Raw genomic sequence first — 12,223 nt, forward strand, 5'->3', positions numbered from 1 at the left:
TAAAGATCGAAACAAGGAGGGATGCTATTTATATTTGGTCCATGATCTGCGCCCTAGATGAACGCTCATGTGGTCTTGGGAGGTCGATATATTCTACAAGGATCCATTGGTGCTATAATTCGGAGACGGCTTGGAATTATATAAAAGTCTCTAAGCCAGATCATCATACCAAGAACTCGATACATCAGATGCTCTCAAAGGTGATGCCTTGAGCACTACACAATTCGCGAAAATGACCCGGACTCGCAAGCAGTTCCCCGGGGTGGCCTGCCTCAAGAATACGTCCCTCACCGAGCACTACCACCAAATCACTGTCCAGAATAGTTCTCAAGCGATGCGCAACAGTGATGATCGTCTTATTCGCAAACTCCTCTCGAATAACCCGTTGCATGACCTCATCAGTTCCCCAGTCAACATTACTAGTTGCCTCGTCTAGTACGAGAATAGTGCCAGGCCTCAGCATTGCCCTCGCAAGACAAAAGAGCTGCTGCTGGCCATGTGACAGAGCCAGAATATCGATATCGGTGTCAAGGCCACCGCGCTTCTGAACGTGCTCCCACAACCCCACTTTCTTGAGAGCTTTGATGATCTGGTTGTCTGCAACTGTTTCGTCCGGCGACGTATTGAAACGGACTGTCCCAGGTAGCAAGAATGGATCCTGTGGGATCGCAATTAACCGTGAACGTACCTCCAGCCGGGATATGTTGTTAAGGTCAATACCGTCAATAGTAATGCTACCACTCCGAAGCTCAATCATGCGGAACAGAGCAGAAAGCAAGGAGGACTTGCCGCTGCCTGTCCGGCCACATATTCCGACCTTTTGCCCAGGCTGGATGATCAGTGAAAGACGCTTGAGAACAGCGTTTTCCGTGTCACTAGCATATGAAGCCGTGATATCACGAAACTCCACCGCGCCGCGAGCAGGCCAGTTTTCTGGCGGTGGAGTCAGAGACCTGGGGCTCGCTTCTTCCGACACGGTCGTTTCCACAAACTCCTTAACTCGGGAAACCGCTTGCAACGAAGTCTCCAAGTCCGTGTAGAAGAAGATGAACTGAGACAAACTCTGACTGAAACCGAGGATGTTGAGCATCGCAACACCCAGACGGCCCCCGCTTGTGCTGCCCGGCAACTGAGTCGCCAGGCTGACCAGCAGAATAGCCAGTGCCCCGACTAATGAGATCAAGGACAAAATTGAGCCAGCGCTGGATGCAGTAGAGGAGGTAGACTGGACGCTGCGAGGCGTCTAGCCGTTCCTGATTCCGTCGTTCGAATTTCTCCTGCCAGCCGAAGGCGCGGATTGTTGGGAGACCTTCGAGAGTCTCGGAGATGCTTGAGGACAAGGGAGATTTCAATTCAAGGTCCAGTAAGCGGAGTTGCCTCGACGTTCGAAGGTAAAATCGTTGTAGAGTCCAGGTTGCACCGAGGCACAAGGGAATAGCAATGGCCAAGTAGGTAGACCCAACGGTTATAAGGGCGATCTGTGCTAGCGCTTGGAAGGCCATCGGTGTTGCCTGCATTGTAGATACAGGTAGGCGACTATTGATCAGTGACATGTCCTGACTGAATCGGTGGAGGGTGATCCCCGAATCTACAGATGAGAAGAATGACACGGGCGCATGAATAACGGAATCAAGGAGCTGCCAGTGCAGTTTCGCTGCCGAAATGGGCACGATAGTGATCATCATGCACCAGATGGACGAACTATAGTTCACGATGGCTCCAACTGCCAGAGCAAAATAGACCCCTACGAAGGACCCATCACCGCGATTCTTAGATTCCGTCCACCACTGGACCCAGATTTGGGTGAAGCTGGTGCAAACCACATATACCAGGCTTGTAAGGAAAAATATCGACGCGCGGTACCATCCAATGGACTTCAGGTAATACATCAAGACAGCTGCATCGGATATAGGCTTCCTTTTTACGCACGTGATAGTAGCAGCACGCGGCAATGCATTTGCTCCGGCTCCAGCTTGGCTTAAAGACCCTGAACCAGAAGCCGGTTCCAAGCTGTTAGTTTCTGCACTGCTCTTGTCTGGAGGACAATCAGCTAGCAGGCGTCGAACGGGTCCCTCTTGACCGCTAAGCTCTGTGAATGAGCCATGTTGTTCGACACGTCCTTTGGAATCCAACGCAATGATATTGTCCGCAGATCGAAGATGTTGCACTGAATGAGTGACCAGGATGACCGTCGATCCCAGCTGCTGGAAGAGTCCCGTTTTGGACAGCAGACGATCAAAAATCACTCTCTCAGTTCGCGCATCGAGAGCACTCAAGGTATCGTCCAGGACGACTAATGGTGCTCGAGCGTAGACTGCCCGGGCGAGGGCCAGTCGCTGCTTCTGTCCACCGCTGAGAATGGTTCCCCGGCTTCCAACAAGAGTATCATCTCCATCAGGCAGTTGTTCAATGTCTTCGTTCAGTCCGCAGGACCATACCACCCTCTTATACCAAGGCTCGTCGTACGGAGATTGATTCAGAATGTTCTCTTTGACAGAGGCGTTAATGAGCCAGGGAGTTTGCTGGCAATAGGCAATTGGAGAATCATCTACCATCATTTTGCCACCGGAAATCGTAATCTCGCCGAGGAGAGCGTCGAGTAGTGTGGTTTTTCCACAACCCACAGGACCAACGACTACGTTTAAGAGGCCTTTCCGAATTTCAAAGTTGTGTTTGTGGTGGATTGGATGCGAGTCCGCGGAGTAGGAGATGTCGGCCTGCTGCACTGAAATTGCATGTTTACCGATAGCTTTGCTTCTCCCTGTCGTCCCCAGGTTCCCCAATTCAAGTTGGTTTTCATCTATAGTTGACTCCTTCGCGCTCTCTCGGCTATTTGCAAGGTCGGTAGCCCCGCCATTGACACGATCGTCAAGCCTAAGATAAGACTCTATACGTGTGAAGGAACCGAGGGACCCTGCAAATGACGGAATGGACGATAAGACCTTTTGCAATGGAGTAGCGAGCAGCTGAGTCAGTGAAAGTGAGGCGAAGATTTGTGCTGCGATGGAGTCATGTCCATGGTGTGAGTTGACACCATATATAGATGGCAAAGGCGAAGGTGCAGAAAATTGCAAAGGTATGGTTGCTAGAGTCATGAGATTAGTGGATTACTCGTGCTCTCGGGCGGAGAACCAACAGATAATGGCCATGTACGCAAAGAAACTCCGGTAGCGCTTCGACAGATCCAGCTCGTAGACCCTGGCCCTTTGGATCGTCCGAGCAATCGTCTCCTGCAGGCCCATCATCTTGACGCTTTTCATGTTTCTGAGGACTGATGATGTGAGGGTTACCCGCTTCTGGATCGCAGCGCCCCATTCCCGTTGGCGCCGTGGGACATACTTTGCAATTCGCGTATTTGCGGTGGTAGCCACTGAGTTGAGCTGGTCAGTATGTGATACATGGGAGATTGAATGGACTTCATACGCAAAGCGAGTAATACAGGGGCAATACTGGCCCAGCCTAATTGCCGTTGCAGCAGCACGCGGGCTAATATGGTTTCAATGCTACTGGCCCAGATCTCATGGCCACTTTCAACGGTTAGGCCAATACGATCCACGTCTGAACTAGCCAGAGTTAATGCGGCGGAAGATTTGGCTTCGTTGAGATGTAGTCTCAACGTTTTGCGGTAGATGATGCTCACAAGCGAGCCGCGTATCATGACGGTGGATCGGCATACTTTGAGATTGTAAAGTCCAGTGCTCACCTAATGATAGGATCAGCACCATCCATTTTACCTCTTGTACTAGTTTGCAGACTTACTGCTATTCCAATGTACACGATAGCTGTTGCTCCGATCAGACCGTAGCCGACCTTTCTATCACGGTCTGTATCTGGGAGCTGCACATAGTTGACCACACTTGCCAGCAGGAGTGGCTGGCGGTATTTGAAGCCAATCAGCGCAATATGGGGGGCCACTGGGGAGAGCAAGGCCCATTTTAGTGCGACTGCAGTTGTCAAAAGCAGAGGATACGGCCTGGTTTGCTTGGCTGGTCGATATTAGTCCTGTTACTGCTGTAGCACTAGCTCTCAGTTCGCTTCCTTACTTTTCGTCCAGGCATTTTCTATGGCAGCGACTAGCTTTGCTGAGGTCATATCTGATTCAAGCGGATACAAGTCGTTCAAGCGCAGGGTACTCTTGTAACCAGCGAGAACCAGACGGTTCAACCACCAGAAAACTGTGCGATTATATATGCTGCTGGTGGTCTCAGGTGACGTCTTGAGGCCTAGTACTTGTGAATATGCTCATTTCTCTCGCCCTTCCAGGAAAGTGATGATCAATTTAATCACCAATGCCGCAGTGAATAGAGCTGCGATCGGGGCATTGGTGTTGCGAAGCCATAACGATCGAGCTTGGACGGCATCAAACAGGACTGAAAAGAAAAGATAAATGCTAAGTAACGTGGACGGCCTGACAGATCGCTGGTGCTCATAATAGGAGAGAAGAGCAAGCACAAGTGCAGCAACCAACGAGAAGACAGCAGCTGGGATGGAAGCAGACGTTTGGAGGGACGTCCTCAAAGACCAAAGGGTAAGTAGTGCCAATTGAAGAGCGATCGGGAGGCTGATAGTGCCCTAATAGAGTCAAACAAAGGACTCAGTCAGCTTACTCCGATACATGCTGGAAAATGGTGTATTACCAATTTGACGAGTTGGCTCCTCGATTTGCGTATCACCACTGGTGCTTGGCAGAGCTGCCACAGCCGAGGACCGCTGGAAACCAAAAACAAGATTGATGGCATAGTCGAAAGCCAGATCTGTTCAAAGTAGATGATGAAGTCAAACCCTCCATAACGAGGTGTTGGCAATGTCGGTCCCCAGGAGTGATCTGCTTGTAGACATGATGAAGGCATTGTGCGTTCGGGGGATTCCAGGAATGACAACAAAGGCCCGGGATGATGCGGTCAAACCCGTTATATGGTGCAAGATATGAGAAAGATAGGCAAAGCAGAGATTAGCAGGCCTTGCTCATAGACATCATGTTGAATTCCAGCCGAGATTTACTTCTCCAGAGATTCAGTGATGATAACAATGGGACTGGTGCTGATGTAACGTGGGGTTACAGGGGATCTCTCGAGTCACTCTTCAGTTGTCAAGGCCCCAATCAATTCAAGCAAAAAAGACACTATTCCACTAAAAGACTTAGCTTTTTGGCCATCTTTGCCATGGAAGGCGTCATATATGACAATTACCTCTCTCTTTCCTCTCTGTCATCCAACAAGCATGCATATCATGCCACAACAACCACGCGTCATATATATCTGCCTCCCGTTTCACTTCTCTCGTTCAACTTATTTCGCATATTACTGATACACCTATACGAAGGAACCAGGATTCCAATGACTTCAGAGTTCCCAACGGTTACCGACCCCGAGCCTGAGGCATACGAATCGTACGATAGCTGGATTGGGGATACTGGATTTGACGTCCGTGTCTGCAATGATAGAAAGCGAATGAGAGAATTTTTCCCAATCGACGGCGAATAGGCCAGGTCTGTTGTTACCCAAGCCGAAATCATTGGATATGGAAATGTTCAGTCATTTGAGAGCGTTTACATGGCAGCGAACATATACTACTGGAGATGAGTCGGCTATCTTACGTCCCACGCTTCCATAAGTTTCTATACCAATATCGTCTCCGTGCAGCAAGCCAATAAGTGGGCTTCTACAAAACCAGCGGCTGCAGATGATCAATCCCCTCAGCCCAATCAAAACATCCCGGCCGATTTTGTCGGTCAAATTCCTACAACACAGGATTGCACCCAATCTTACCCCATATACCCTGGAGTTTATCCGGGGTATGATAATGAGTAAAGAGCCCCATCTCCTCACAGAAGGTTAAGGCTTCTAGCTGCCATGAGAGTACGCTCAAACTCATCTCGACAGTATGCGCATGTTTGATGGTATGAAAGGGCCTCCTAATGAAGGTGGCTGGCTGCGATGTCTCATATTCTCGGTGGCTATTGTATTGACGTTGAATGTTCGCTTCTATCCTTCCGGCACACCGTTTGCGAACAGGCGTACTTTCTCCAATGACTTTGTATGCCACGGTTCAACAAAATCCTCTTGTAGTACCTTGTAATATTGCCCGATTCTGCCACAGCCGGTTTGTCAGTTAGTCCATACCACTAGATGACCATAGGGGAGCTGCTGCTATTAGATGTCCTGTGAGCATTACCAGCTCCCAGAATGAAGATCTATAGCAAGCAGTCCGTAAGGAAGGCCCATGATTTATCCAGGCGGAATTGCACTTACGGTTCCAGGACATTGATTATCAGAGCCTGAACCTGGTCTTCCGGAAACATCTCCTCATCCACCGTCCACTGTTTATCTTGCGCCTTCTCGAAGCAAAATCGTACAACAGTGAACATCTCTCTTTCCGGGCCTTCGCGTTCTTCCAATGCGTAACATACGTCGAGCTCGTTTTCGAACCGAGACGTTGCCGATGGTATCAATCGGCCATCTATTATATCTATATCAATAGGCTCCGAAAGTAACAGCTCTGCCAGCGTTGTACCCAAAAAAAATATCTTCCCACTCTTTGAGAGCCCTGGCCGGCATGGGCAAGTTTGAGTTGTAGATGGATAAGGTCTGAAGATATGCTCTAGACGTAGCGTTGAAACGGCAGGCTCCCTCGATGTAGAAACGCCGTTGTTCTGAATTCTAGCCACGCCGCTCTCGGGTTTTGGAGACAGCTTTCTAACACCGCGCGTGTCGAAAGCCACACATTTGAAACCGCAAGTGCAAAGATTGGAAAACCACTTAGTTTTCCAGAGATAAATCATCCACATCACCATCCCAAATGCTAATTTCGCTCTTTCAAGAGAAAGTGCTTTTTTGGCCGACTCATCGTCTTTGGTTTTCGTGAGAATATAGCGCCATGTCCTCGTCTGCAAGCTAGCTGCGCTGCCTCGCCGAAGCTCGAAGTGACCTATTCCTTCCATTTTAATTATAGCTTTTTGAGATCGTTGAATCTGATCCATCGCGGACTGAAGCATTAATGTGGATGAGCTTGCAGGGAGGAGTCGTAGGTTTGTCATCCGAACCTCGGAAATTGCCTGAGGACCCTCATTTTTCGCACCTCTCACGCCAAATATGACTCTACGCTCATTAATCATATCCTTAATGATTGCTTCTTTCCGCAAATCCCGTGGTAGACATAACTCAACTGCCCACTCAGCCCCTGGGTCAGATTCCCTAGTTCTTTGACATGTAGTGTATATCTCATCCGCGGCTTTTTGAATCTGAATTGCGTCAAGGCGAAGGTCCGCTGCTTGGATAGCTGTGTAATGCCCCGGTCCAGAGACGCAAAGCTCCCACTTGTTGTTCGTGAACGTAATCAGGTCAGTCACGGACGTTCTGAGCTCTGTAATTTTGCGGTCGAGTTGCTTGTTCCTATACAGCATTCCAAGGATTCTCCGAACGATCGTGGCGCTGGGCCTCTTACTGGCTTCATCTCCTTGAAGGCATTTCACAAACTGCTGCCACTCTGTTTGTGCTGCTGCCATGTCTCCTCCAGTTGGGTCAATATCTAGGTCGACATCATCGTCACCCCGGAATGAGCACCTTGCTTTCTGCTTCTTTCTCTCTTTGTTTGAGATGCTGTTGATCATAGTTTTAAGTCTCTGCGTCAATGGTAGCTTTGCCTCAATGGGAGAGCCAAGGAAAAGAGACCGTCGGACAACTTCCAGTTGCTTTTTTATCGCATTTTCCCTGGCTTTAATGATCACCCAACTTTTACCAAACAGTTCTCTGCAACTTGACTGCTTGTACTTGCGATGCCAGATGCAGAAACTCGTCACGCACGAATGAAACGCTGCGTATCCGTTTTCTAGCCTTTCCTGCAGGTTGACTATTTGCTGACCTTTGTCCACTAGTGATTCTATCGTACTTAGGAAAATACCCAGTATTGTAAGACATGTGGAAAATATCGTGATAGGTTCCATATTGAATTGAAGATCGGTGGGAGTAGAGACGTCTACTGATCTCTTCTCTGCTGCAATCTCAATCAACACCCAAAGTGAGTTTCAACAGTTGGCTTTCCTCAGGAACTACTCTATCTCCATGCAGAAACAATTGTTCAAATATTTAAACAGCCGAGTGGAGGTAGTAGCGGGTTTATCGCTCCAATTCTTTTTTTTAGACAGCAGAACTTTTAGGGGTTTCCATGAGGGAAGGATGTATTAACCATCCCGTCCAACGTGTTTGACCTCCGTTCACGTCACTAATATGTGACATCACCATCTTTTGAACTCCGCATGCATCTACCTGACCTCAGGATATTTGCGTTTTGAACTGGAGTTTCATGAGGCTACTATCACTCGTCTTCCATGTTACCTCATAACCATTTAAAAATGTATTTCAGCAGTCAATCAGCGTATCTTTAGATATCTCTTGTGGGTCTAGATTATTACTGCAAACGGCATTCCAGTGATGATGACTACTCTGTAGGCACTATCAATGACACGTTCACTGTAGCAATCTAGCGGTCACTGATCCAAGAGAGGGAATACAAGTCTTTTTCCTTTACCCATTCTAATATAATATATCTTGACTGCAACAACAACGGGAGATCTCGTCGTGGACAGACTATTCGACATTTTATTCGAGACACAGAAGACCGTTTAATCCAGAAACCTATACACCTTCCAAACATTAACCCATGGAATTGTCAAACATAAACGGTGCCTTTGACAGCTTCATTCGATATCTCGAGACGAAGTGCTCAAGTAACATGCTTTTTGAGCGCTCTGAAGCTTCAGCAATATTTCTTCACGATGTATTGGTTCGACTAAAGTTGTGGAAGAGTCAAATTTCACCATCAGGTTTTAATGTGCTGTCCGACGATTTTGTGATGCGCAATGTACTTTTCCATGCCATCAGAAGCGCTAAGACTGGTTGCGAGGAGTTAGTATCATTGGTTTTAAATGATGTCGATATGAATCAACATCCTAACGATTATAGTATTCTTAAGACCAGAATTTCTCGAGAGGTGGAAAGGATTACATATTTAAAGGAGCCCATCAGAGCCCTTGCAATGGTGCCTAGCGTCTGGGACTTTGAAGAAAGGTCTGAAAGAAGGGCCCTTAATATTCTGTTGAGCGAGGCGTCCCCGCAACGTTCAATTTTCGCCTTAACAACAGAAGTTATCACCTATTACGATGCAATTCGGAGCGGTCTACAGTCGATTCAAAGCGATCTACACAATTTCTATTTACAACATATCGACTCTATTCTTATGGGCCTGAAGATTCGTGTACAGCTTTGGAAGCACCGTTGGATGATATGGGAGCTTGATGACTCCGAAATACTCCCAACGCATTTTTGGGGGGTCTCTGGGTCTCAGCATATCAAGTCACACATACTGAGGATTCATCATATTGCCGAAGCTTTAATGAGTCGAGCAACAAGAGTCAGAAAACTAATCGGTCTAAGAGAAAGGTATCGAATCCTTGCCTTTTGGCCATCCCTACTGTACAAAATTTGGTTTATGCCAGCACTGAAGACATTCGATGAGCTTACGACAACCTCTGAGAGGGAGATGACTGCTTTAAGTGATATTTCCGATCTGTGTTTCTTGGCGCAACGGCGAATCCCCCTACACAATTCAGAACTATCAACAGATATCATCCATCGAACTGGCAGTCAGTATCTGCTCGTCAAACTCTCTACAAAGGCAACTGCAGCTTTAGGAATCGTGTTTCGGCTATGCAACGATGCAGTTGCTGGTCCCTTGGAATTGTGGCTCAGTTTCAAGCTATTTGATGAACACGCAACTTCCTCTCGATCAAGAACAATCTATGAATCAACATTAAACAACACCTTAGACTTGAACATGTTTGGCAGGGTCTCCAACCAAACCGATAACCGGCTGGTAAATTTCACTACTGAAATAACGACTGCAAGCGTGCCACGAATACAGATGAGTTTGCCTCCATCAATCCATCAGTTGATCGGGCAGGCTGTGGAGAAAACCCATGGGATCGGCGAAAGGAAGGAATTTATGGTTGATATTTGCGACGAGCCTAAGTCTTACCATGAACCCAGTCAAGGTCCGCAAAGCTTAAGGGACCTCCTCAGTTCCTCCGTAAACCCCACCAGGCTACTTGGATATGCTTTCAAAAGTGGCTTCATTACAGACCTTGTTGAGTGTATGTTGGTATTTCTGAAAACGGAATGGTTCACTGGCATATGCAGCTGTGCTCTGCAAAGCTTTACGCCGAATGACAAGCTTTCCTACTTACTTGCTCTAGGAGGTATCACGCATTCGCATTCATGTCCAGACCTGCGTGGGGGGGATTTTAGTGCAAGGCTACATTTGCAACGGTTAGGGATTCTGCTCACTGAGATTTCGATGGGTTCTCCATTAGTAGATGTCCGAAGGAATTCTGAGAATGCTATCATCGATCTCGGCTTTGCTCATCACAATAAAATGCTCTCAGTGGCGGAACTGTGTTTTCAGATCAGATCTGAAAACGGCGACAAATTATTGCACGCTATTGAATACTGCCTAACGAGCACGTTGACGCCTGAGGATATCGATAGCAATGCTGCTAATGAATACTACTTAAATGTTCTAGTGCCGTAAGTACCGTACATTGTCACAATTAGCAGTGCTAAGTGAAATTTAGTATACAATCCTGTTCTCTGCTGCGCCATGGACAACTCTTGGATTGATAGTGAGGCAAAAATGTGATGGCTAGCTGACAGAGGGTAGAAGGTGTGGTATGAAGGTCTTAATGCGCAAATGACTCTGGGAGTACTCAGTCAGTGAGCAGTCATTGCCTTACTGTATTATCGTCATGTGAATAATTACGACGGACAGTTGTACACACCAGCCAAAATAAAATTTGTACTAGAACTACCATTGCTAATGCGGTTGGGGAATTAGGGGGATCTTAATTATATTTGAGATGTATTAGACCTACTTTGAGACAGAGGAGCTATATGCCAAAACGTCGTCGAACATCTTGTGGATAGGCTCTGTCTAGTTATCTTTGGTCTTGATCATGGGGCTTTGGGGGCATAGTCTCTTTATCCAATGACCTAGAAGGGTCTACACTTTTTTGTTTGTATATAATTCTAAAGAGTAATATTGACTACTAGAAATGATCATAGACCAATTTGCTGTAATATGCTATAATAAAATTTACTAAACCCTACATCATGTCATATAGAGACTTCAACTTTTGTAGATAGAAAGTTTTCACCCTATATATACTTCAGAGTGATAATGTCCAACATAATTCATCTTTAGCTCTAAGTGACCTTTTGGACAGGGTAGTATCCCTAGTACCTTAATTCAATGACACTGGATATCGCGAGAAGGTAGAAATCTATAGTCCTAACTGCTTGATATAGGCTGATCATCAGCAAACATCGGCAACCTCTACGCCTCAAGGTCAGTACTCCAATGGGCGACGTCGCGCAGAATGCCAATCCCTCGAGTGTAACGCTGCCGTTGTGGATGGGAATGATGTATCTCTTCTATAATGCTTTGAGGAAGTCACTGGTTGCTGAGTGCATCCTTTTTGATGAAGAGGCCTAGTATCGCCAACAGGACCTTGATTATATTTGACTGCTTGGCCAAATCCACCTATTTCCTAACCAAGATTAACCCCAGGCCTCCTGGATTCCAATTCCTTTATGCTACGCGGAACACATATGGAATTGACTACATGGTCCTCCATCTCTTAGCATGTCAAAAAGACGATGCGAGCATCCATGCATTTTCCCACCCAACACGTACATCCACCGAGCGAACCGGTGAGGTTCCAGATCGTGTTCATTGTTAACAATGATCGGCAAGGAGGTATTTGTACGACTCGGGACCTATACGAGACACTTATAGACCGCCATTTAGAGCTGAAAGCCCATATTGTGAGGAGCCAATCTTTTTCCAGGCTAGGAGACTAAGTTCACCCCCTCACAGCGGATGCTCGCGCATTCCTAGCTTTCGTCTTAGTGATTTCCAGAAAAAGCCGTGCTGTGGTGCTGAAAGCATGCCAAGAGATCCGCAAACGATTCAAGGTTGATTTATCAAGCGAGGAAATATAGTAATAGATCACGGAATAAATGCTTCCTCGCGGAGGCTGTGATCACTCTTCCAGTTAGTGGCAAGTAGTCGAAAAGTAAAACACCAGTTTCTGGTCATCTTGAAAAGTAATGACTCTCTTTATCTGAAGCAACATGAGAGATCTCCGAGACAAGTCTCGGACCGCTGGCAA

At 47.0% G+C, this 12,223-nt stretch overlaps 2 protein-coding genes across 2 annotated transcripts; both read right to left on the reverse strand.

Moving 5' to 3' along the window:
• Positions 1-184: 184 nt before the first annotated feature.
• Positions 185-4,092, reverse strand: Asppvi_005651 (uncharacterized protein; the record flags this gene model as incomplete). Its single annotated transcript, XM_043301567.1, has 6 exons — positions 185-1,170; positions 1,232-3,085; positions 3,137-3,370; positions 3,424-3,703; positions 3,760-3,986; positions 4,044-4,092. 6 exons carry the CDS (start codon positions 4,090-4,092, stop codon positions 185-187), a joined length of 3,630 nt encoding a protein of 1,209 aa, XP_043157502.1.
• A 2,155-nt stretch (positions 4,093-6,247) lies between these two features.
• Positions 6,248-7,609, reverse strand: Asppvi_005652 (uncharacterized protein; the record flags this gene model as incomplete). The annotated part of the gene is made up of 1 exon (XM_043301568.1): positions 6,248-7,609. The coding sequence occupies one exon, from the start codon at positions 7,607-7,609 to the stop codon at positions 6,248-6,250; it is 1,362 nt and encodes a 453-aa protein (XP_043157503.1).
• Positions 7,610-12,223: the final 4,614 nt, after the last annotated feature.

This window comes from Aspergillus pseudoviridinutans (genome assembly GCF_018340605.1).
Source record: "Aspergillus pseudoviridinutans IFM 55266 DNA, scaffold_4, whole genome shotgun sequence".
Classification (NCBI taxonomy): Eukaryota; Fungi; Ascomycota; class Eurotiomycetes; order Eurotiales; family Aspergillaceae; genus Aspergillus; species Aspergillus pseudoviridinutans.